This window comes from Theropithecus gelada, chromosome 17 (genome assembly GCF_003255815.1).
Source record: "Theropithecus gelada isolate Dixy chromosome 17, Tgel_1.0, whole genome shotgun sequence".
NCBI lineage: Eukaryota > Metazoa > Chordata > Mammalia > Primates > Cercopithecidae > Theropithecus > Theropithecus gelada.
Window position 1 is genome coordinate 81741056 of NC_037685.1, and position 26872 is coordinate 81767927.

General features: G+C 37.7%; 1 protein-coding gene across 2 annotated transcripts in view; it reads right to left on the bottom strand.

The window, feature by feature from the left end:
* Positions 1-26872, bottom strand: part of DLEU7 (deleted in lymphocytic leukemia, 7) — a 136700-nt gene that overhangs the window by 91703 nt on the left and 18125 nt on the right. Inside the window, exon 2 of one of the 2 annotated variants that reach the window (XM_025364503.1) lies at positions 17023-17635. The exons of the other annotated variant lie outside the window; for it this stretch is intronic. Within the exon in view, the coding sequence (XP_025220288.1) occupies positions 17429-17635 (207 nt within the window). The 3' untranslated portion in view covers positions 17023-17428. Of the gene's footprint in view, positions 1-17022; positions 17636-26872 lie in introns of those variants that run through there. 2 annotated transcript variants of the gene reach the window in all.

Sequence of the window (26872 nt, forward strand, 5' to 3'; positions counted from 1 at the left end):
TTTTGATTACTCAAACGGTGGAGTAAGTTTTTCCAGAATCAGTGATTTTTAAAAGGTTCTGTGACAGAGGTATGGGTCATGTTCCAGATAATGGGAATTTTTCTTATGAAAAAGGGCTGAATTTATAAGTTAGTTATTTTCACCTTTATTTTTCTCCAACCAATGGACATCAGAAGCGTTGAGTCATTCGCAAAGCAAAGTCTCCACTCACACACAAACAGACTGCTTCAAGCAAGTATGGCTTTTTCCTACCGTTTCTCATTCTACTTTGCCACCTTTCTTTTTTCTAGAAACCTCACCACTTTGAGGCCCAGGGAAGCATTCACTCAAGCTGATACACCCTTATTGCTAGAGAACAAATACCAGCAAACTATAGCCCATTGGCCAGCTTTCTGTTTTTATAAGTAAAGTTTTATTGGAATATAGATATGCCCATTTGTTTATTATACATGGTTGCTTCAGCACTACAATGGCAGAATTGGATAGTTATGGCAGAGACCATATGACCCAGAAATCCTAAAATATTTACTATTTGGTTGTATAGGAAGCAGTTTGCTGTCCTTTATTGTAAAAACCTCCATTGTAAAAACCTCCATTTACATTTGAGTATATATCACATAGAATTGTGCTTTTATGACTTTCTTGAAGTTCAGAATCCACAGGCATCTTCACTCTGGCACTTCCTATGTCCTATGTCACTAAGTCTTCTCTCTCCCTCTTATTTTAAAACTCTCTGTTGTTTCCTACTTTTACAAAGGATAAGCTTTGCATTACTGTTTTTCTTGATTCCCTTGATGTTTTGGTTGATTTTTCTGAGATGTGAATAAGAAAATACTCACTTAGCTCTGCATGTTAAAATTGGAAATCCTCAAATAATATTCCAAGAAATTGTTTTTTATTTTCATCTTTGGTTGGTTGTTTTTTGACCATTGGATAGAGATCTTAGCATACTAAATATCTTTATCCTAAATATATATAGATTTTCTCTCCTTAATTTAATGATTTTATGACTTCCGCAATTCTTTTAGTGATTATTTAGTTCTCAATGAAGAACATAAACACAACTTTAAAAAAATATGTATTAGTAATGAAAAATTTGTTTTATATTTTCTATTGCCCTAAATTCTGACTCATGTTAGGCAGTTCAGAGTAATATTTAGTACTTGAAACTTCACAAGTAATTATGAATAAATATGTGCTATAAATATTAAAAAATAGGAGCAATCTCAACTTTATCCTGACATTTTTCTGCTAAGACTTATTTAGTTACATACTGGGCTTATTTTAAAATTTAACCAAAATTATTGGATATTTAATTATGTTTTTACCCAGAAATGTGTATTTTAAAATAAAGTGTAATTCCAGTTGTATTTATACTATTTCAGAAATCTGTAATCCCAGCTACTTGGGAGGCTGAGGCAGGAGAATTGCTTGAGCCTGGGAGGTGGGAGGTTGCAATGAGCAGAGATCACACCATTGCACTCCAGCTTGGGTGACAGAGCTAGACTCCCTCTCAAAAAAAAAAAAAAGTCTGTCTGCTCCTCTGCCTTTTGTTTTCCTACTTTTAAGAGTAGTCTGCCTCTGCAAACTTTAGTAAAGTACTAAAATTAAGTGTGTTAAATGGTGTTGATATATATAAAAATTAATTTTTAAAGAGTTTAGATTGCTATCTTTAAATTTTTAAATAAATTTTATAAAACATAAGTATTTCCTAATCACTAATAGGTTTTAATGAGCTTTAGTAGATGAGCAGAAATATCAGAGATATAAAATGATACTGTCCCAGCTTCCTTAAGTAGCTTTCTATTATTTCTGAGAATCCTGCTTTATTCTCTTTCTTGAATTCATGTATGGCATTTAAAATCTCTTAAAGGTGGTCATCAAAAACAAACAAATTTTTTAAAAGATGGTATTTGACATCTCCCCTCCCTCCTCCTGCTTCTCTCAAGCACCAGAATCCAGGTACCACTATCTATAAAGCCTTTTCCCAGACACAAATTTAATGTTTGAGTGTTGAGGTTTTTGTTTAGTTTTTCTTTTTTTTTTTTTTTTTTTAAAAAAAGGTAATGTATTATCCTACGCAATGATACTGAGCTTTTGACTGAGAAATTGTGAAGTCAAAAGTAAAGTGTAGGACTTCCTTACTGGACATTTCAAGAACTTTGAAAGGCTATTGTAACAGGAAGAAAGAGGGAAAATATGTTTCAGTAGGAGACCTTCTCACCTCTTTACTCATAAGCCAGCCTGGGCATCATATGACTTTGTCAGACTGCAACTTACTGTTTTCCACTTTGAGGGGAGTGACAAGTGCTATAATAGAGTTCTCCAGTCTGAGGAGGTCAACGAAAGCTTCTCAGAGGAGATGATGCCTGGTTAAAGGGACTTTCTTTCTAAGAAAAGGGATCAGCATGTGCAAAGACAAAGAGGCATAAGGACTGACTAGTGGGTCATGGCAATGAGACATTTACTGCTAACCTCCAAGAGAAGACTTTCATTGAACGAGAGGAAGATCTACACTACTAATGATCAAACTGTGAGTGTTTTAGCTTTGTAGACTTATCAGGAACTTGGGAGATCAAGAAGACAGGATCAAACAGCAAATGGAGCTTTATCAGAAATGAAGAAAAGCATTTCTCCACAGTCCTAAGCTAAACCCTTTCTGCTAGTGCCAGTTCTTATATGTGCATCAAGGCAAAAAAGTATTAATCAGGAACAGGAATGTTTGATTGCTCATTGCTCATTCAAATTTGAAAGAAGAAGCTTCCATGCTTCTAACCTTCCCTGGTGGGGCCATAACATTATCAATCGATATCAAGTCTGGCATATCATTGGCTGTCACTATCCAGTGAGTATCTGAGGCAGCTGAAAGAAATTGAGGCATCCATGTAAGAATATTCATGTTCTATCATTATTTACTTAAATATGTATATACCAAGATCTGTTAGACATATTTAAGTATATATACTTACAAGAAGTAGCAAGTGTTTCTAGAAGAAATGTACTTGAATATAATCGCTGTGTAATCACTGTAAGAACAGAGTTCCGTATCTATCCTGTACATGCTTGTCTGTAGTACCTGGAGCAGATACTGCTCCATGTGTTGAGTGAATGGATGAATAAATAGATAGAAGGAAGATCCTCCAACTATGAAGTTTCTTCTTTTCTTCTGCTGCTGTTGAGTAGATGAGGGTGCCAAGAAATAAGACAGAATGCCAGGAGGAAGAACAAATTTGGGGTGGAAAGGATGATTGATTTATAAATTAGGTTTAGGAGTCAAGAGTTATGCTCTAGCAATTGGGTATAGTAGACAGTATTCAAATAAGAAATTGCTGATATTCTTGCAAACTGAGCTTTTCTATAAAATCATGAGTTTATAATTCTTCCTTTATTTCAGAAGAAAAAAAAAAAGAAAGGTCAATTGGAACCAAAAGAGAAATTAAAAAGCCACAGAGAGAAACAAGTATGGTGTCCTGGGGTGCATTTTAAGTAAGAAGGTACTTAAGCAAAATCACTGTGTTGAGGACATTTTCTTAAATAGGATCAATTACCAGTGTCCCAGTCAATTCCACATGTCAAGAAGCTTGTCTACCTAGTTGACTGACCCAGGCCTAAAAATGATAATAGCAACTTGGTGGAGTCAGCTAAAGCTTGACAGCCTTTCCTCACCAACTGGCAGCCCCATAGGACGTATTAATCACTGCAGTTTTTACCTTGTACCAGATATTTAGAAAGTGAAACCGAAGAAATTTATTTCCATGTGTTTCAGTTGAAATAAAGAGACGTTTCACTCAATCTATTCCAGAAAATATAGCCACTTTGGGACTGAACATTTGTTTCCATCTTAGCCCAATGGCAATCACATTAGGGACATTGTATGCATTTGGGGTGATAAAAATTGAGCTGTGGTCTAACCTATTGCATAATTTTCATTCTAAAATTACTTGATGCTGGACATAATGACCCCATCAGTCAACCTATCATCTGGCTAGTTAAATGAAGTAAGAAAATAACCTCAGCTGGTCTCAGAGGAGTGGGAATTCAACTGCCTGAGGGGTTGAGATTTCCTGAGAGTTTGTTCTAGATCTCTGTTGGGTCAGCCAGCATGCAATCTTACCTTCAGTCTCCATGGAAAAGCCCATTCAGGCCAAGAGAGAAGCCGCTTTAGATGAAGCCTGTAACCCAAGATGGAAACACTTAACCAGGCCAAAAACACTTTTTTCTTTTTGGTGGATCCAGTGCACAGTGATTGTTCCTAATTAGGAGGTCTGACTTGAAAAGTTCCCCCCAAATGCCAGGAGAAAGTTCTCCTTAAGTGTCTTTGCAAAAAGGATACAGTGGGGCAGAAAGTCAGTATTGATTTAAGGAACACAGCTGCATAAACAATGTTCGTTCACTACAAGAAGAAAATTTATAGTATTTGTCAGGGAAAAGTAAACATGTTAGGGACTCTGTTTGTGACACGGTGTCACACATGATCCTTTGAGCCGGCAGGGACAAGAACAGATCAACAACAGAAGCAGCTTTCTCATGATTCTTGGGGCAGCACTTTTTTTTTTTATCATAACCCATTTTCTGCTTCATATTTTAAGAGGACATTACATTCAGACCATTGATATGTCTGTGGATGTTGGGGAAAGAGGAAACTAGAGTGATGCGTCCTCTACCATACTCATTCTCTATAGTTTCTGGAAAAGAAATTCTGAAAAACAATGCTAAAAAGCTAAATTCTCTTATGAACTTCAGTGGTTGTAGGCATTCACTCCTGAAGTTATTTTTCCCCCAGGTTTGGGATTTGGCCCAGCCTCACAGAAATGTTTTCCAGACTTTAAATTTCATGCAGAGTTAAAATTGGTTTTAAACCCAATACAGAGTTTCCATCTTTTAATTTTACAAAGAAAGGTCATCTAAACAAAACAAAATGTTTTTACAATCTATTATTACCTTCGCTTTCTATAAGAAATGAATGTTTTAATATCAAAAGGGAAAGGCAAGAAAAGCAAGGATAAAAATCTCAACATAAAGGATAAAGCCCAATCCTTCTCATTTAGCTATTGAAAGTTGAAGACTATGTCGGTAAGTGACCCTGGTCCACAGTCTGGTATTTGGAAATCACTGCATTAGGGGAAAGGCCACCAGGAATGTATTGTGCCAAGGGCTGTAGAACGCAGAGGTGTTTTGTTGTGTGTGGTTCATGCAGAGCTATCATACCCATAGCTATTCATCATACCCGTATCTCAGCGATCTATAAGTGTTGTAAAGGGGCCTTGGGAGGAATTCAACTGTTGTGAAATTTTTAGTTTATTTTAAAGTTTGGCAAAATTTATATTGTACATCCCTGGATTCTTAAATCTTTAAAGCCCAGTGGAATTTCAAAGAGCTTAATGATGTTTTCCTTTTAACAAAATTTACCCCAGAAATTCATTTTTAAAAGTAGTGTTACAGAGATAGAAAGTGTTCTGAACATTTTCAGGATAACTTGTGGTACCAGTGAACGTACATAGACTTCCTAGGGGTTTCATGCAGGAAAGTGTATATGTGTGTGTTTGCATGGGTATGCATGTGTGTGCCTGCATCTGTATGTATGTGTGTGCATGCGTGGCAGCTGGAAGCACCTGCCAGGGAGAGCCCTACTTTTGCTTGTCAGGGCCCCAGAAAACTGCAAGTTGTTGCTCTGACTTAAATTGACAAACTCTAAAGGTCACTTTTGGTCCTTTTTAGAAAACATCTAACCAGAAAAGGGAAATACAAATTAGAACAGTTTAGGCAGAAACTGAATGTTAAGGACCGAGGGAAAGCCTTTAGAAAGAGAAGTAACCAGAAAGGTGAGAGGAAGAGCAGCAAGAAGAAGGAGTGCTCCTATTTGCCAGACTTCTTACAAGAAGCCCTCAGCCTCCAGTAATCCATGGCTTTACTGAAAGCTTTCTCCTGTATATAGCACTCCTATCTGTTACATAGACATGCGTAAAATTGGCTAAAACCTCCTGTCCCAGAAAGGATTGTGATGATGGGCATTTCTGAGAGAGAAGTCTGCTCACCTGTGAAACGTTCCTGGCAGGAACTCTGTGGCTCGGCCCAGGAAGAAAACAGACCCATCAAATGGGTTTAGCACTGAGGCTCTCTTCCTAGCCATTGCCAGCCTTCCAGCACTAGCCACATGGCCTGCAGAGGCTAAGTAGGAAAGCCTAGCTGCCCCAACAGCCTGATGTGTTTTAGCTTTAGGGCCTTACAGAGGGAAGCCTGGATCAGGAGTTAGAAGAACTGGACTTGTCTTCATATTTAAATATCTGTAAGATGTCTAGGCACAGTGGCTCACGCCTGTACTCACATCACCTTGGGAGGCTGAGGCAGGCTGATCACTTGAGGTCAGGAGCTGGAGACCAGCCTGGCCAACATGGCAAAACCCCATCTCTACTAAAAATACAAAATTAGCTGGGCATGGTGGCAGACTCCTATAATCCCAGCTACTCCAGAGGCTGAGACAGGAGAATCACTTGAACCCAAGAGGCAGCAGCTGCAGTGAGCCAGGATCACGCCATTGCACTCCAGCCTGGGTGACAGAGTGAGACTCCATCTCAAAAAAAAAAAAAAATCTGTCATATGAAGAAAGTTGGTAAATATCAGTGGGGTGTTTTATTTTATTCATTGATTTATAGTTTTTTTAACCTTTTTTTCTGTAGCAGAACCCTATTTTCAATAGAAATGCGAGTTGAAAATCAATATAAATGCATAAATGTAGAAGCAGCTTGATAGTGTGTAGAAGGGGCTGCGGGAGCGGACACTGGATCTCAGACCTGAGGGGCCTCCGTGGACACTGCCGATCCCACCTGCTCTGATAAACTACTCTTGAGACCTCAGGCAAAGATGCATTTCGGGTTTGACTGACATTCTTCCAGCCCTCACATCTGTTGACTCCGGGCTAGTGCTACAGAAAGTCCACTTGGGTGTACACATGTGGTTAACATTTTCAAAGGGGAGTTTTAATCTGTATGTAGGGTAAAGGCAAGGAAGGCCATGACAAGATCAACAGTTTACTCAAAACTAAGCCCAAGAAAAGCAGTTATAAAGGTTCTGTCTCCATGCATCTGAGGTGTAGCACAGCCTCTACCACAGCTATGTCTGCTGAGGGGCATACACTTCAGTCTATAAAAACAAATAGCTTTACATCAATCACAACTACAATTCAGGGTGTTACTTGTTGATATATGTGAATAGTTACATATAGCTATATATGTATAAATCTAGTTATACATATGTATGTATAAGTCTTTTCAGTAAAGCCATAGATAAATAAATATTTAAAGTAATAGAGGAAATTCTTAACATGAAAGTAGGACTGTAGAATGACAGGAAAAAGAAAAAAAAAACAACAACACAAATCTTAAAATTAAAACTTCTGCTTAAGGTTTGATTTGAGCTGTTGCCTTTGAAAACCAAAATGGTCCGAAAAGATAAAAGACCAAATACATTTCTCTTAAGCCCACAGCACCCGTTATTCCCACGTGGTCCCTTATTCAAATACTAACCAGGCCTGCCCCAGCTTAGCTTTCAAGATCGGATGTAACCAGACATGTTCAAGGTGGTATGGTCGTAGACTAAGATTTTTCTGACTAATGCACAGATACCAGAACTCTTTGGTGTGGTAGTTTGAGAGCTGTGTCATATGAAACATATGCTTACATTGATCTATTTGAGTTTCACTAAAACGCTGTAAGCTTCAGGAAGGATGACTGAGAATTTAAATTTCCTTCCTTGAATCACTAAAAAAACTCTGTAATTTGTTTGAGACTTTTTATATCTAATGTATATATACTTAGATAACTGATAGAGGTCTTTGCTTTAAACGTTGAAGTGATAACCCTGGAATTATATGGTAAAATAAACAAGCGCTATGTTTTATGGCTCAACTTAGGAAATACCATGCATTATTTTTCACTAGTTCTTTTTCTTTTCCACAGTGTATTTATTTCTCATAAATTATACCAAATTTCCCTCTGATTAGATTGAAATAGAGATTCTAGGAGATTTTTTCCATAAAAGCATTATTATCTACTTTAAAATTAAAGAGCAAATGTCATTTTTTGATCTTTGAAATAATTAACTTGCTTATATTAAGGAGACTGAGCTTCCATATTTCATGGCTAGAATAACAAAAAAGAAATCACAAAAATGGCATTTTAAGCAATACATATTTTTTAAATTGGATCAAATTCAACATGGCAATTTTTAAATTAGTGAGGGATTACCAATCTCACCTGGTAGGAGATCAAATAAGCAGTATTTTTTAGTCTAGATTAAACTCCAGAAAAATGCATTAGAAATGTGAAAGGCTGGCTCTGCATCTATTTGAGTGAAGTCATTGTCACCACTGTAATATTTTAAGGGATCTCTTGTGAAGTGAAAATGTGGGAAATCACTTAAAAGTCAGACCCACACTTGGAAATATTCAGCTCATGCCATTTGTGATACGGGTTTGGGAAAGAGAAGTCCACATATGGACGTTCATTCTGTCAGACCAAGGTGAGAGAATGCTTTCTTTCACTTCAACTACTTTGATGAAGATTTTGATAATAGTCATTTTTTAAAATATAGAGCTTACCAACTTCATGGCATTATTCAGGTATGAACGTTGCCAACAGATTTTACAAAAACAGCTTTATTTAGGAAATGAACTTTGGAAAGAAGAAAGTGAAAAAAATAGAAGTTGACTCCATGATTCCTTAGCTCTCCTCTGCAAGGTAACCCAGTCTCAGTCCAGAAGCCAGAACCAATGGTGATGGAATGCTGATGAAAACAGTTTTCATCAGTTTTTACATGTATTCATGTGAGAGTGTGTGTGTGTGTGTGTGTGTGTGTGTGTGTGTAGTTCTATGCAGTTTAATCCTGTGTATGTACTGTACCAATCCAGTTAATGGTACGGTACCAATGTAAGTTTTCTGGTTTTGCTATTGTACTACAGTCATATAAGCTGTCATCATTTGGGTTGGGTGAAGAATTCATCAGACTCCATGTACTAGATTTTGTCACTATGAATCTATAATCTGTGAATAATTTATGAATACGATCTATAAATCTATAATTATTTTAAAATGTAAAAAATAGAGACATAGTCATCTAGACAAATATAAATGTGTCTGAGTTATTTATTTGGCAAACTCTATTTTTCACTTATGACACTGGTTTGCTAAGAGTCTCTCTCTTTTTTCCCCCCAAGAACTCATTTTATCTGTTATAAACAGTGTTTAAAACCTGTAGCTAAAAGACATCTTGGAATTTGTAGTGTAATGATAATTAATGCACAGAAAGTCCATTTGGGAGCATGTTAGAGATGTAATCATTACTTACAATTGCATGTCATTCTGCAATTTCTCATTTCTATGAGTACCCATTGTCAACAGAAAAATCTCTACACTCAAAGATCTTTTCAACCTATATTTCAGTCTACTGAAATGAGGGGAAGAAAATGAGAGAGATGACCTGTAAATCATGTGTTTATTGATACAAAAAATTACACACACAAATACGCACACATACAGAGCCTTACTGAATTTATTGGATTTCTTATCAATTCTTTTTCAATTGTTTCTATACTGACTAGATCAACTATTGAGCAGGTTCATTCATCAAAACACCTGGAAACAATGGACTAGCTGTATTCTGCAAGCAGACTAGATGCTGGCTTACATTTGAACGAGGCCCCAGAAGTGTAGGAATGTTCGCTTCTAAATGCTCTAGATGAACTTGAAGTAGACTGTCCCACAGGCCCACTTATGGTGCATGTGAATTTGTGAATGTTTTGTGATTTAATGGTACAACATTCTCCCTAAAGAAGTCAGTCCCAGAAAACAGGAGCAAAACAACTTTTAGTGCAACCTCATAACTGTGCAGTAATTCCAGCCCCATTAACTTTAGAGCTTCTCATACTACTAAACAACAAAACTACCCCACTTTTTTATGAAAAATTCAAAAATTTGCTTTCAAGAACAGGAAATATTCTTGACGGGGACTGCAGAAAAGTACAATTTTGTAATATAGAATAAAGTGGGTATCATAGTAAACATTTAAATTTAATTAAGTGAAAGTGTGAGGTCAATTACATCAAAAAGTCCTCTGAGTTTGTCTTCAATACCCTCTTGTCTCTCATTCATTAATCTTATCTCAGCCCCTCTCTGTTTTGGGCCACATTCCACATAATTGTGGCAAAGGCATTGAGAAGGCTATTAATTCCATTATGGTTTATATGACTATTCTTTTATACATAAATAAAGTTAACAGAATGAGATAACTTTTATCTCATTCTCTCCCTTTTGTCCTTCAATTAAACTTGCTGCAAGGCAAGAAAATGGATAGAATAGCTTATTTCTATTCCCTCTGAGTATGCCCATTCATGTAATGTGAGTGTAAACAGTAATCCTGCTATACACACACATACTTCCATTCTGAGTTACACAGGAAATAGGTGTCTAACAAGTATCACGTAATCCGAGACTGGAAGACAGGCAAGGGAATATATTAAAAAATGGAGGGAAAAGAAACAAAGACCAACATCTGTTAACTTGATTTATGTATAAAAGAATAGTTAGCCATGAAAACATAATGCCATTAATAGCCTTCTAAATGCCTTTGGCACGATTCTGTGGAATGTGGCTCAAGATGGAGAGGGGCTGAGATAAAATTAAAGAATGAGAGACAAGAGGGTATCAAAGACAAACTCAGAGGACTGAATGAGGCTGTGTATAAAAGAGCATCAGCACTTCCCAGACATTATGGAAAGTGTCATTTGTGAGGAGCACTATATTTTCTCATTTGGGCAAATCAACAAACCAAGTGCATTTGAGGAATTCTTCAAGGTGGGTCTGTGGATATCACAAAGACATTCATTTACCAGATTATCCCACTGCTTTCTTCATGTTTGGGATTACAGCATCAGGCTCAGGGTACCTCTTCCCTTCTCCTCCCTCCATCTGCACTACCCTCGCCACATACACACACACACACAGGGCCAACCTTTGCTGTCCTCCTGTACTCTCAAGCTCCATTCAGAGCTGGAATACAGGTGCAGCGAGGCAGGGGTCTTTGCAGAATCTCCTCTCTCCCTTTTGTACCAACCTAAGCCAACACTGTCTTCTCTAACTTGTTTCTAGGATCTCCGTGAATTTTTCTGCCAGATACCCTTATGCTCCATAGGCATTTTGTAATGCCTTTTTTTTTTTTAAGGAAAAAGAAAATAAAGTCATGATTATTATCAAAGTCTCCACCAAGTCAAGGGGAACAAATTACTAGTACTTCTGTGCCAGGAAAGATTTCTGCCAACCTTGGAAGTGTCTCCTGAATTATGACTGTATGCATGGAGCAGATATGAACTTGTCTACAAGAAGTAAAATATATAAACTATGGTTCAGCTTCAAATACCATTTCTATTGAGCATAGCAGTAAACATGTCACCTCCAACAAAGGTAAAGCTCTCTGGTAACACATACTGGGGCCGTGACAGCCTAGACCTTTGGTTCTGGTATGTAGCTAAGTGAAACCAGGACTGTGGTAATTTCTTGGCTGTAGAATGGAACACTGGGATCCCTGATGAGGATACCCAGATGATATGGAACACTGCTAGTTGAAGTTCTGCTGAATTAAATGTGTCTTGAAACTCATGGATCCACAAGATTTGTACTCCTCTCAGATAGATTTACTGCATGAGGATCTGGCACCAGAGCATGAAGGAAAAATGGAAAATGGAGCCAACTGTTGGAGGGAATTTTAAGATGTGGAAGATTTGGTTCTTACAGTCCTATGTTCTGTCAGAAGCAAGTGTCCAGATGACTTCCTACCCTCCAAAGGCCTTCATTTAAATCAAGAAATGGAAAACAGCCAAAGGAACCTGAATATAGTTCCTCAATCAGTGCAAGGCACGCAGTCAAAAGGATGTAAGATAAGCTGATCTGGGAGCTCTTGGAGCTGCCAGGAGATTACAGAATACAGTGAGGAGAGGATCTCAAGACAAGAGCAGGGCACAAGTACCATCTTGTCACACCTGTATCTAGCTCTAATTAAAAGATCACCAGTATGTCCCCTACTTTTATTCTATAAGAAAATGCATTTCTACCATCCAGAAATTTGTTATTATGGATCATCTAAAAATAACAATTAAAGGAAATAGGAGGGTGAAACAGTTAGGGAAATTCAATGAAAAAAATATCAGATGATGTGACTTTTTTTAGAGTTATAAAAAGACATCCACAACCTGTCTTCATGCAACTGTCACACATTGCCCAAGGTACTACATGGTCTTAAATTTTAAAAACACAGTCTGACTCTGAAGTGAGAGAGAAAAGGAAAAACACTACATGGGAAAGTTGAGGAGAAAAGGTCACTCAGAATGGCCCAAGCTGGCCCAGTCATTGTCAGGATGACCATCATGATTATTAACATTTATTGAGTGATTGCTACATGATTGTTTTTAACTCAACACCTGCCTAAAATGCACTGATCAGTTTAATCCTTAAAATTATTCTTTTCACTTTTTTTCAGGTTTAGATATTTACCAAAAAACATAAGTGACTAACGACATGACTTCATTCATCAAATATTTATTGAGCTATTACCTTGTTCTAGGCACTGCTGCTGCTGTGCTGGGAATACAGCTGTGAACAACATCCCTGGCGCTTTTGTTCTAGTGAGGAAAAACAGGTGTATTCATTTCTTATGGCTGCTGCAACAGATTACCACAAACTGGGTGGCTTCTAACAACGGAAATGTTTTCTCTCATGGTTCTGAAGACCAGAAGCCCCAAATCAAGATGGCCCCGGTGCAGCACTCCTTCCGAAGGCCCTAGAGGAGAATTTGCTCCTGGCCTCTTTCAGCTTCTGGTAGCTGTCAGCGTTCCCTGACTCTGGGCCTGTCACTGTACTTTTTGTTCCCATGGGCACACTGCTTCCTCTTCTTCTGCCTGTGTTCTCTCCCTTTGCCTTTTTCTTACAAGCACATTTGTGATGGCATCTGGGGTCCACCCAGATAATCCCAAACAATTTCATCACAATATCCCTAATGCAATCACATCTGTTACATCTAAGGTAATATTCACTTTATTGTGATATATGATAATATTCACAGGTCACTTTGATTAAGATAAACACAGCTTTTGGGGCCGCCATTTAGCCACTACAACAGGCAATAAAAACATAAACCCATTCAGGCCATTATGAGAGCAACAAAGAAAACAAAGCAGGGAATAGGGATAAGAGAGTAATAGGGGATGCTATTTTTGCTGAGCGGGCTACAGAGGGCCTCCCTAATGTGGAGGCTTTGGAGCAGAGACCTCCTTGAAATAGATGAAAAACGTTGTTCTGGCAGAGGGAAGAGCAAGTGCAAAGGCCCTAGGATTGATCATTGTCGTATTTGAAGAGGTGAGTGGCAAAGAGACTCGTGTCTTAGACGTGTAGTAGGAGATGGGTCAAAAAGGCAGAATTTGGATTTTATTCTGAGTAAAAAGGGAAGCCATTGGTAAAGCAGAGATGTAATTGATCTAACTTTTTTTTTTTTTTTTTTTACTGCGGCCGATGTGTGAAGAATAGACTATAGAGAGCAGAGAAGTACTATGACCACTCAGGGAGGTACTGCAATATTCCAGGCAGGAGACAATAGTGCCTAGGACTCGAATAGTGGCTATGGAAGTAGGGAGAAGTGATCTGATTTGAGACATGTTTTGAAAGTTGAGCCAACAGGATTTGCTAATTGAGTGAATTTAGGTGACACTATTAGGGGAGTCAAGGATGTCGCTAATGTTTTTTGCCTATGTGACTGGAAGGATAAGAGCCATGGCCAACTGAAATTTGAAGGATGGCAGAGAAGCAGTCTTGGGAATCCGTAATTCCGTTTTGGAATTTGAAATGACTTTCGGCATCCACAAGTAGAGATATTCTGTAGTCAGTTGAACACAGGAGTCTGGAGCTCAGGGTGAAAGACATATATTGGGCATCATTAGTGAATAGCCAGTATTGTAAATCACCAACTAGTAGGTGTAGTTAGAGAAAAGGACTAAAACTGAGCCCTGAAGCACTACGCAATTAAGAAATCAAGAGATGTGGAAGAACCAGGACAAAAGTCTGTAAAGTAAGCCAGTGAGGAAGTAAAACCATGAAAGTCTGCTGACTTGGAAAACAAATAAGAAAGTGACTCAAAGAGGGAATGGTCAACTGCATCAAACACTGCTAATAGATCAAGTAATATGAGGATTGTGAATCTACCATGGAATTTGTCAGTGAGACAGTCATCAGCAGTCTTGACAAGATAAGTTTTGATGGAGTTGTGGGCACAAATCCATTTGAAGTGGGTTCAAAAGGGAATCAGACAAAAGGAATTGTAAGCAACTAATTTGGAAAATTATTCCAGTGAGTTTTGCTGTTAAGAGGAGCAAAAAAACAGAGCAGTAGCCAGAGGAATTTTTTTTTGAATTGGAGATACTATAACATAATATCATGCTGATGCAATGATATTACGAGAGGCAAAAATTGATAATGCAAGCAAGAGCATGAATGTTAAGAGAGAATTCCACAAGTGAGTGAGAAGGGACAGAGTCCAGAGCCTTAGTGGCCAACCAGCCTTGCACAGGAGCAGGGCAGCCCTCCTTATAACAGAAGCAAACTCAGAGTACCTGTGTACAGATGCAGGGGAGGTAGATCTGCTAGTGAGATGAGGAACATGCTCTTCTTATGGCTTCCACTGTCCCTGTGCAATCAGAAGCAAGCTCATCAGCTAAGAATGAGGAGAGTAAACAATGGTAAAGTTTGAAAAGGTATGGAAGGGCCTTCAGAGAGTAAATTGTTAAGGCCAGCAGTGAATTATCTAGTGAATTTTCCAGAACAGTGCTTTCTAGAAATATATATATTTCTAGAAAGAAATATAATGCAAATCATCCATGGAATATTAAGTTTTCTAGTACCCATATTGAAAACATGAAAAGAAATAGGTACAATTAATTTCAATGGTATATTTTCAATGGTAAATATTATTTCAACATGTAATCAGTATAAAAAGTACCAAAATATTTTAGATTCATTTTTTTAGTAATGAGTTTTTAAAAGCCAGTGTGCATTTTACATTTTCAGCACATCTCAGTTCAGATGAGCCACACTTTAAGTGCTCAGTAGCCACGTGTGGCCAGTGCTACCATACTGAACATTGCAGGTCTAGGAAATGAAGTAATGCTAATGGAGAATGCCAAGGGTCCCTGGAGATTGGGAGCCACGAGCTGAAGTGAGGTTGGTATGGCTGAGTGTTTTTCTCCAGCCATATTCAGAGCTCCTGTACAGACGTGGAGTAGGCAGAGAGTTGAACTTGACCAGGGATTGAGTTCTGCAAGCAACATTCAACCAAAGGGAAAAAAGGGAAGGGAACTTGTGGTATGTGGAACCAATTGATTATGTAGACTGACCATAGAACATAAGACACCGAAGTTAGCATGGGGTAGGAGAGGGGTGTAAAAAGGTGGTGGGGCAACCAAAGTTCTAGTAGCATCATAGAACTTTAAGAACTGTAGATGCTATGCAACATACAAAGATGTCTAGGTAATCCCTGCCCTCAGCAAGCTAATCTTGACAGCAGATTTACCAACAGTTATGCTATTAAGATGGCATGTGATAAACACCAGAAAAGTAGCACAAAATGTGTTCTATGGGAATTTAGAAAAGGAAGAGTTCACCTCTGGCTAGGATTGCCCATGAGGGTTCATGGAGGGGGTGGTGGGTAAGTCAGATCTTAAAGGATGAATAGGATTTTTGTCAGCACATAGGAAACATGGTACAAAGTGAGGAAAAAGCACAAGCACAGATAGAAAATAAAAAATGTTCACTATTTCTTTGGGTAAGGTTAAAAAAAAAACAACCTTAATATTCATTGAGGGAATCATTAATTACAATGGGGTAGTAACGATGGGTCTTGAAAGAAAAGTACAGAGCTAATTTCCCTGGGGGAAGAAAGACCTCATCATAAAAGAAAGGCATCCCCCCAGAATACAATGTTTCTTAGGTGTGGGAAAACTGAGTGGCAAAGATTATTCTCAAGAAATAAATGCCTACCGCTTCTCAGCCTTTTGGCTAAGATCAAGTGAAGAAATAAATGCCCTTTATTTCTGGCCCACCTCACCCCTACACATACTCATGCACCTGTAAACACATGAGCACACACACACACACACACGCATGCACACAGACACACAAAGCATCCATCTTTCCTTTAGAATTCAGTATCATATACTTAGCTCCCTTCTCTGGAAACGGTCAGTTACTTCCAAAGAGAAGCAATGTTTACCTTTCATTCTCAGATTCTGGAAGAAAACATTTAGAACCAACTAGGATCAGAGTGGGTGAGATTAAAAAGGCTTTGATTACTATTAACACCTTAGAAATAGTACTGTACTCCCACCACACAGACCCAGTTGACGATTCTTTTAGAAAACAAGCTGCACATATACACTATAATCTTTTTTTCTAAGTCTGTTGCTGTTTCTATTAAAATTTTAAGGGAAAAATAGCATTTTACTTTGGCTCTCAACACAGTCATCATTGAACAACAAGAAATTTAGTTTTTCCTAAGTATGTGTGGACTGTTGTTGAAAAAAAATATCATCTTCTCTCTTCCCAGCTCTAAATGGTTTGGGAAACCTGCCAGTAAATCCACTCCCTCCCTTTTTTCAAAGAATTTCCTACTTCAATCAGAATATTTAGAAACAGTAAGAGCTAGACTTTTCCACGTGAGATTTTAATAATACTGTGCTTTGTATTTACATATCATACATGATTGGTAAGTCATAGCTCACTATCACTTTAAGTTTTTAAATTAGTATATAAAAGCACAAGGTTTAGAAGCAACTCTTCTTGTGCTCAACAGTAAGTTATTAATGTCAGAATTGAAACTCATGATTACTGACACATGTAGTCCTACAAAGGTCATTCTTGTAACATAAAAGGAAGTGTCCAGTAAGTATTAATAGAACATTGCAATTATCAAATATCTCATTTATTCAAGGTCATTTTAAGAGCCAAGGAACTTTAATTATATAAATAACCACATTAAACCCTTTAGACCTACATTAATATGAATACAAATTAAGGTATCATTCAATAAAAACTAACAATATGAATAAATATATACATACATAATCAAATCAGTTTCACAAAGTAGAATGTATTTCAATCAGAAAGTCAGCAAATAGGTCAATATACTTAAAAATGTGAACTACTGCTTTAAAAAAATTTCACTAACATGCTATAATCCTGAAGGCTACAGATGCCACTGGTCAGACTGTTTCACATGCCATCAAGTCTTTCCCCTTTGGATATAAAAACATCCATTGTCTGCTGACCCAATTAGGAAGGAAAGTATCTGGTTCTTTTAACAGTGCTGGCTGTGGTTTTACTCCCGATACCTTTAACACTCATATGTCTGGGAGATTCTGTAAGATCTGTCTCAAGGAAGCACAGGCTACCACGTGGGCATCTGAAGGAAGATTAGCAAGTGACTGAATCAGCTTCTTGACTATTGTCTTCAAACACTGGTGGGCAGCATTCAAGTCTCTGTCAAACTGCTGTCCTTCAATCTGTAGAGCCAAATGACTGCAGATGTTTCTAAACTCAACACTATCCTGAAATGAACAACAAACACAAACAAGAAATTAGATAGGTTATGGAGGGCATTTGTTGTACTTTGCTTACCCAACTTCCATTCCTTTCTCTTCTGGTGACAGCACTCTGTGTTTTGGTTTTCTTTATTTTTTTCTTGGAAAACTACCCCCCATTCTTAGCCTATGTAGTTGGACCAAAGCTGATCACAACTCCAGGGACCAGGCCAATCAGAGCATGGACTGATCAGAATGGACAGATGATCTAAGCCAAGGCCAATAAGCCACAGGCCAAGGATATCTGCTAGACAAGACCTAAAGAGGATCTGCTATCCTCTTTAACTGAGGCTGTTGGAAAATATCTTGCCACCATAAAGATAGCATCCAAATGAGAATGCGGCCAACACAGAAGAAAGGAGAACCAAGAGATTAAAAGAGACATATTCTAATCTAATACTTTCTGAGTATGTGGCTCTAGCTATACTTGAACAATAAACTCCAAGATTTTTTGGCCATCTGGGTCAATAAATATCACTTTTTTACTTAACCCAGTTGGACTTGAGTTTCTGTTACTTGTTCCTAGAAGAACTGTGACAAATACACAAATAGCCTGTGTTTCTATTATCCCATACTCACTGTGTTCAGTATTCCAGTACAGAATTTGTTATTTAATGGACATGGTCTCAAGAAATCCCCAAATGCAAATTTAGAAAGAACAGTTCCCAGGTAATTTAAAAGAAGGAGGTAATTCAATATTTTTAATCCCTAAATGGTTTATTTTCTAAAATCCATTGCACATAAATGGTACATTGGGATGATTCCACATCAGAGATAATGTTGAATATACGATCTCTTTTCAGTATACGGAAATGACGTCCCCAGGACTTCTGGTTCTGGCAACAAAATGAGAACTTAGTTTTCCCAAGGAATTCTCTTTGCTACTGAATTCCTAAAATTCTAAATAAAAATAGGGCAAACATCCTTTCTGAGCTTGCAAGAAAATAAGAGAAATCTCTCCGAAGCCAAAAATTTTAAAAAGATTATTTTAGCTGCCTACCAATACTATGAGGAAATGAAAGTTCATCTCTCTTGAGCCGGGTTTGGGATGGAGAGTAAAGTTGTCCCTCGGAATGTGTAATAGCGGACCTGTATTACACAGTTGTTTGACTTTGGAATCGCCCTCTGTACCAGATGAACATCCTGGGAACACTCGTGCTAAGAAATTAACTTAAAATTTTGAACTGGGCTGAAACAGCCATGAACACATGGCAAAAACAAACAAAAACATATTCCAGGGAAACATGTCTGCAACCATTGCCCTACAATAGTATATGCATAATGCCTATGTTGACGATGAAGTCAAAGTATGAAATTTAAAACACAATCTACCATGATATAGCAGATGCAATATGGGACAAGATTACACTCAAAGAATTTAAAATAGAGACTATAAAATATGTTTTAAATCAGCAGTCCCCAACCTTTTGGCATCAGGGACCAGTTTTGTGGAAGACAATTTTTTTCCATGGCTGGTGGTGGCAAATGGTGTCAGGATGAAACTGTTCTACCTCTGATCATCAGGCATTAGATACTCTTTTTTTTTTTTTCTTTGAAGAGATGAGATTTTTTTTTTAGTCAAATAATTAGTCATCCTTGAGTCTGCATGCTTTGTCAAATAAAAATTATTTTATGATTGGCAAAGTTTTCTTGTTACCAATTATAAAATATACCCAGTATGCCCCTTAAAAAATAACAATCTTTTTCTTGAAGGGCAAATCACAACATGCTGATTATTTCATAATAAATTGAAGGTGAACAAAGGAGAAAATGCAGTACATTTATACTTTGAGAAGAAACTAATTCTAATACTCATGTGTCACCTTAATACTCGTGTCACCTTATTCTGGCTGGCATACAGTAGATGGCCCACAAGTGTTCAGTGATTGAATGAATGATTGGATGAATAAATATTATTCTTGAAAAAAAATCTCGGTAATTACTTCCTGATCATTCTGGATACTGTCAGGTATAGTTTCAGAAAATATTCTGTAATTTAATTAATAAAACTGGGAATTAGAAGAAAGAAAATTTGCTGCTAAAATACTGCCAAATATCCAGTTATGTGGTATGAATTTGGTAGCTTCGATAAGGCCTTCTTATTTACTCTAAAAATTTCTAATATCGTACTTGTTCTATTAGCCACCTATTATCTGATGATGAGTGGCTGGAATTTCTCTGTTAAATCTTCATTCCCTTAGCCCTAGTTTTACAATGATATTTAAGTGCAATCATTCTTGCAGATATTCACAGGAACACCTAGTGCTTTTCTTAACAACAAATTTAATTGACTATTATTATTTTTTATTTTTTATTATACTTTAAGTTCTAGGGTACAGGTGCACAACGTGCAGGTTTGTTCCATATGACTATTATTATTTTTTATTTTTTATTATACTTTAAGTTCTAGGGTACAGGTGCACAACGTGCAGGTTTGTTCCATATGTATACATGTGCCATGTTGGTGTGCTGCACCCAGTAACTCGTCATTTACATTAGGTATATCTCCTAATGCTATCCCTCCCCTCTTCCCCCTTCCCATGACAGGCCCGGGTGTGTGAAGTTCCCCACCCTGTATCCAAGTGTTCTCATTGTTCAATTCCCACCTATGAGAAGGAGCACACAACCTAGATCCTTCACATGCTGAATTCACAATAGGGTTTGTGCTCCTATGAGAATCTAATGCTGCTGCTGATCCAACAGGAGGAGGAGCTCAGGTGGTAGTGCTTGCTAACCTACTGCTCATCTCCTACTGTGCAGTGTGGTTCCTAACAGGCCACAGACCGGTTCCTGTTCATGGCCCAGGGGTTAGGTACCCGTGCCTTAAATGAGTAAAGATATAAAAGAAGAAATCAGAAAAGTGTTTTAAGAAAAAATAGGCTTGCAAAAGAAGCACATCTACTTCTTAAAAAAATGAAAATTATAGTAGAAATTTGAAACTTAATTGACAGCTTAAACACCTGATTAAATCTATCTGAAGTGAGGATGAGGAAACTAGAAAATAAATATGAAAAAAAATACCTTAGAATGCAAGATTACAAGTTGAAGACATGGGAAATATGAACGAGAGGTTGAACAACATGAATGACAGAATGAGAAAGTCCAACAAACACTTCTAGGAGAACAACAGAGAGAATGGGAAAGAGGCAATATTAAAGAGAACAATGGATTAGAATTATATAGAGTAGATCCAAAACAGAAATCTTTATATTAAGGAAGTAAAATATGCCAAAGGGAGAACAAGTTGAGTGAAATCCAGATCTAAACTCATCGAGGCAAAATTACTTTTAAAGGCAATCGGAAGGAAAAATACAGATGGACTTCAAGGTAAGACAAGACAGCAGCTGACTTCTCACCATAACAATAGAGAAGACAACGGAATAATAGCCTCAAATAACTGTCAAGCTAGAATTTTGTTGATTCCTACTAAACTATCATTTAAAACTCAGGGAAAAATAAATATGCTCTCATTTAAGAGGACAGAATTACCACTAATAGACTCTCAGATATTTCTGAAGACGTAATTCTGAAAGAGGAAATTCAACTGAAAATGGTTGAGATTCAGGATGCAACAGTGAACAAAGAAACTCAGAAACGTGGTATAAATCTAAAGAATGTATTGTTTAAAACAAAAATTATAACAACTAACGTGGAGTTTAGGACATCTAAATGTGGTAAATGAATGACGGTTCATTTTAGAACCATCTGAGCAAGATGTTTCTCAAATGCTGAACAGCAGTGACATGTCGAATGGAGTGGCACTCTAAGCACTGTATTATTCAAGAGAAAGGTGGCAAGCTCATACATTTTAGACTTGTTAGGTACATGTGTGAAAAATGTAAGAGTTATTATTAAAAGTAGAGAAATAATACATAAAACTTCAAAATCAGCAGAGGGAAAATATGAATTAAAATTTTATTGGCTGGGCACAGTGGCTCATGCCTGTAATTCCAACACTTTGGGAGGCTAAGACAAGCAGATTGCTTGTCCAGGAGTTCGAGACCAGCCTGGGCTACATGGCAAAACCCTGTCTCTAAAAAAAAAAAAAAAAAAATGCAAAAATTATCTGGGCAAGAGGGCATGCACCTGTGGTCCCACCTACTCAGGAGGCTGAGGTGGGAGGATCACATTGAGCCCAGGAGGTCAAGACTGCAGTGAGCAATAATCATGCAATTGCTCTCCAGCCTGGGCAACAGAGTGAGACCCTGTCTCAAAGAAAAAGAAAAAACAGATTATTGACCCTATATATATAGAAGGTAAACTGGAGAAATAAAGATACAAACATAAGGCAAGGTAAACAGAAAACACTAAATAAGATAGTAGTAATAAGCCTACACATATTAGAAAGCACAACAAATGCAAAGCAATAAACTCACCTTTTGGAAGATAGTGATTACTATGTTGGTTTTATATGCTGTTTACAAGAAACACATTTAAAACTAAAACCACATAAAGATTGAAAGTGAATGGATATTTAAACATATGCTAAGCAAAGAGAAGACAAAATAAAACCATAAAAAAAATCATTATTTGGGATAAAATAAACTATGAGTAATAAAATGAATGATTCCCCAAGAAGATGTCACAATTTTGTACTTGTACGTCCCTAATATGATAATCATAACATACATTCAGTCTACACACATACAAGCTGATTTTAACCTAGCTTCCTCTGAAACTAGATTGATCAAACAACAAAACAGAGAAAGATTGAAAAACACTAACCACAAGCTTGAACCAATGGAAATAAGAACATATACATTATTGTCAAACATGTGGACTATTTATAAAGCTGACTATATTAGAATGTCACAAAGCAAATCTCAACAAATATCAGAAAGTCTCTATCATGCAAATCACAATGCAAATAAATGAGAAATCAATAACATAGATACCCTTCCCAAAACATGTGTGACTTAGAAACTCCACTGCTAAAAAATTCATGGATCAGTGAAAAAAATAATTGAAATTTTCAAATACTTTATACTGAACTATATCACAAATTTGTGGGATGTAGCCACAGTGAGAAACACTTTGACTTAAATGATTATGTAAATAAAGAATAATCCCTGAAAACCCATGAGCTAAAAATTCAACTAAATAATGTAGGAAAAGAGAAACAGATACTGTCATTCAAAAGAAAATGAAAGGAAGAACTAAAAGTTGAACCAAAGTTTGATGAGGGACCAGAGTTTTATTCCTAATTCTGTCTATAAGGAGAAACTATTCTTCTCCCTGTTTTTTTGATTGAGAAGGACACAGGTTTCTGACAAAGTACTTATTTGAAAACATCCGCCGGAAACAAAACCAATGTTCATTTCAACTTAGCAAACAGTGGCAGCAGGACCACCTGCGAGCTAGGTGCCGGGACAGAACCATAGCACGCTCAAGGATTCGCAAGCTACCATACTTTTTGTTCTTTTCTCTTTAAAGCATTCTTGCTTCCCTACCTTTGTGTGTTGCTCATTTCTGCCCAGAAGGTGTCAAAGAGCTGTTTAGATCAAGCTTGTCCAACCTGTGGCTCAAGATGGCATTGAATATAGCCCAACACAAATTTGTAAATTTTCTTAAAACACTGTAAGTGTGTGTGTGTGTGTGTGTGTGTGTGTGTGATTTTTTTTTTTTAATTTAGCTCATCAGCTGCTGTCATTAGTGTTAGTGTATTTTATGTGTGACCCAAGAAAATTCTTCTTCTAATGTGGCCCAGGGAAGCTGAAAAATTGGACATCCCTGGTATAGATGACCTGTCCCATGGCTTATGAGGTGGCCTGTGTGCTGAAGCATACTACTAGGGAATGGGAAAGTAGGAGAGAAAAATCACTCTGGACTATTTCCTCAAGATCCACATCAAGGGAAATTGTCCGATTGCTTTATAGAAGTAATCCAACACTAAGTACAAAGTATAAGGATCAAAGAAAACATGCAAGGGGAAATTCAAAATAGAAGGAACCACTAAACTGTGTGCTGACGTATGCCTATTAGCCAGTGTGCAAAGGAATTCATCACCCAAAGAAGACTAAAATGCCTTTAAAAATATAGTTGTGGGCCGAAAACCTGAAGTCAATTTCACGTTTTACTGTAAAGAATCAAAGAAGGCATCGTTTGGGGAAATTACACGTACAATAAAAGTCGACTGCTGGGCTGTACTGGTCCCTGAGGCCCTGGGCAAACTTCAGATCTCTGGCAAGCTTTGCAAACTATTCTAGTACAGTATTTCCTTTTTATCCTTTCTCAAATATATTAGCAGTCAAAGAAAACAAATTAATAGGAATAGGCTTTCCATGGGACTCTTAAGCCAGGGTAGGGAAAAATAAAACAGGTGAGTGCTTCTCTACCATTCAACAAGGTCTGAAGGCCAACTCTGGATCCAATAATCATTGCCTTCAACCAAACTTCTGCTGAGTCTGCAGTGGAAGGTAGGGGTCACAAGTCACAGCATTAAGGCAATAGTATATTAAGTGGCTCACAGGCTTTCCGTAGAAACTCACATGATCAATATTGGTGATGATTTCACTCAGGATGCTTTCCATTCAATGACAGAGCCTATCCTCCCAGCCGCTTTTATTTAGCAAATCCCAGATGCTCCCAGAAATGATGTAATATCCTACACGATGCTTTGAGTACTTTGCCAGAATTAGAACTACATGGTTGAGCAATCTAAAAGTAGATTTTGAAACTTCTAAAGCCTTGTGTAATTTCAGACTCTGGATATGAAATGTATTGATTGCTACAGCGGTCCAAATTGATGGCCAGCATTTACATTTTTAAGCCAGTTGAGATACTCTCATGTGACTCAACGGATCTATTGGGGTAATGGCCTTGGCCTGTTTAACTCAGCTAAATGAATTAGTTAAATTTATTTCAAATGTGTATCAAGCCTCCACCACATGGCTGGATAAAAGGCAATAAGATATGGTACTTGATCTATAAAGAGCTTATAACCTACTGGGGGAAATGAGACACATAGATCATATACCAAATATCCATTGCAATATGATGAGGGCTGTGGTAAAAACACAAAACCCCAACTCTATGGAAGAATAGACATGTATACACTCATAATTTAAGCACAGCACAGGGTTCATGCAAAGCTCGTTCTGTCATGTGACTCCTTCCTATAGCGTGCTGGGGTTTTATTGTTCAAAATTCATTTGGACACACTAGAGAAATTCCTGTGCTTAGGAGGCAATCCATTCAAAGAAATAGCTCTAGATTTAACATTATGGCTTATTAATTTTTAGCACACATCTGCCCTGTGGTAGGCAGAATAATAGCCTTCCAAAGATGTCCACATCCTAGTTTTCAGAACCTGTATGTTACCCCACATGGCACAGGAACTTTGCAGATGTTAGTTAGAACAGGAAGCTCTCCAAGCCATTACAAAGACCCCAGGGATGGAGACAGAGCTCATTCCTTCAAGAGCACTGGACTTGCCATCTGAACGCTGGTTCTACCCCTTTGGCCAAGCCATTATGCCTATGGAACACTCAGTTTTCTAATCTGTGAAATGGAAACAATAATAGTTACCACACGGAGGGGTTTCAGAAGTCAAACTAGCTCATGTATATGGAAACTCTTTGTATTTTTAGGTGCTCCTTTACATTAATAACTAAAGTTATAGCGGACTCTGTTAGACATTGGGAGATCAGTAAGGAGAAGGAGAGGGCAGGGGAGGGTAGAGGGAAAAAGAAAGGGGAAGGGAAAAGAAAAGAAAAGAGAAAGAAAACAAAAAAAAAAAAAATCTGCCCTGTAGAAACTTAGAATCTAATTGGTGAGATGAAATTTATTTGCAATTGTTCAGTAGGAATGTCACAAAAATAAGATTAAGGTTCAACAACAAAGGTGGAGGCCATTAGTAAGCTTTTTGCAGAAGAGGAGAACGGAGGCTTGCATGAAGTATCAGAGAAGTGGTAGGTGGGAAAGACTATATTAGATACTACAAGATAGACAGGTGGTATGGAAGAAAGCATTATTTGGCTCATAGGCCCCTGTAATCAGAATAAATAACGGAAGCCAAAGTGTGGAGTCAAGAAGGGGCTGGGTCAGGGAGAAGGAGAAAGTCTGAAAAGAATAGAATTTTGTGTAGAATATGAGGATATGGTTGTGTGGAAAGCCTTGAACGTCAGAGTAAAGTCCTTGAACACTTCCAATCATTGGAGTAACATGCAAACCAGCTTTTGAAGAACACTGGTCTGGCCTACACGCCTGAGCACCTACTCAGCACCAGACTGCGAGCTTGCCTCATTCTATACCTTGTCTCACTCAGTACTCATAACCATCCGTGACAGATGAAAAGAAATGTGGCTTGGGGAGAGTACATGATGTAGCTAAGTAACACAGCAAGTTAGTGACAGAGTTAAAATTAACTTCTCCCAGGGATGAAGCTGAATTGACCACAGTGGATAAGCTTTTTGATGTGCTACTCGATTCAGTTTGCCAGTATTTTATTGAGGATTTTTGTATCGATGTTCATCAGGGATATTGGCCTGAAATTTTCTTTTTCTCTTGTGTCTCTGCCAGGTTTTGGTATCAGGATGATGCTGGCCTCATAAAATGAGATAGGGAGGAGTCCCTCTTTTTCTACTATTTGGAATAGTTACAGAAGGAATGGTACCAGCTCCTCTTTGTACCTCTGGTAGAATTCGGCTGTGAATCCGTCTGGTCCTGGGCTTTTTTTAGTTGGTAGGCTATTCATTACTGCCTCAACTTCAGAACTTGATATTGGTCTATTCAGGGATTCAACTTCTTCCTGGTTTAGTCTTGGGAGGGTATATGTGTCCAGGAATTTATCCATTTCCTCTAGAATTTCTAGCTCATTTGCACAGAGGTGTTTATAGTATTCTCCGATGGAAGTTTGTGTTTCTGTGGGATTAGTGGTGATATTCCCTTTATCATTTTTATTGTATTTATTTGATTATTCTCTCTGTTCTCCTTTATTAATCTGGCTAGCAGTCTATCTATTTTGTTAACCTTTTCAAAAAACCAGCTCCTGGATTCATTGATTTTTTGAATGGTTTTTCATGTCTCTATCTCCTTCAGTTCTGCTCTAATTGTAGTTATTTATTCTTTTGAAGAACACTGGTCTGGCCCACCTACTCGGCAGCAGACTGCAAGCTTGACTCATTCTATACCTTGTATGCTAGCTTTTGAATTTGTTTGCTCTTGCTTCTCTGGTTCTTCTAATTGTGATATTAGGGTGTCAAT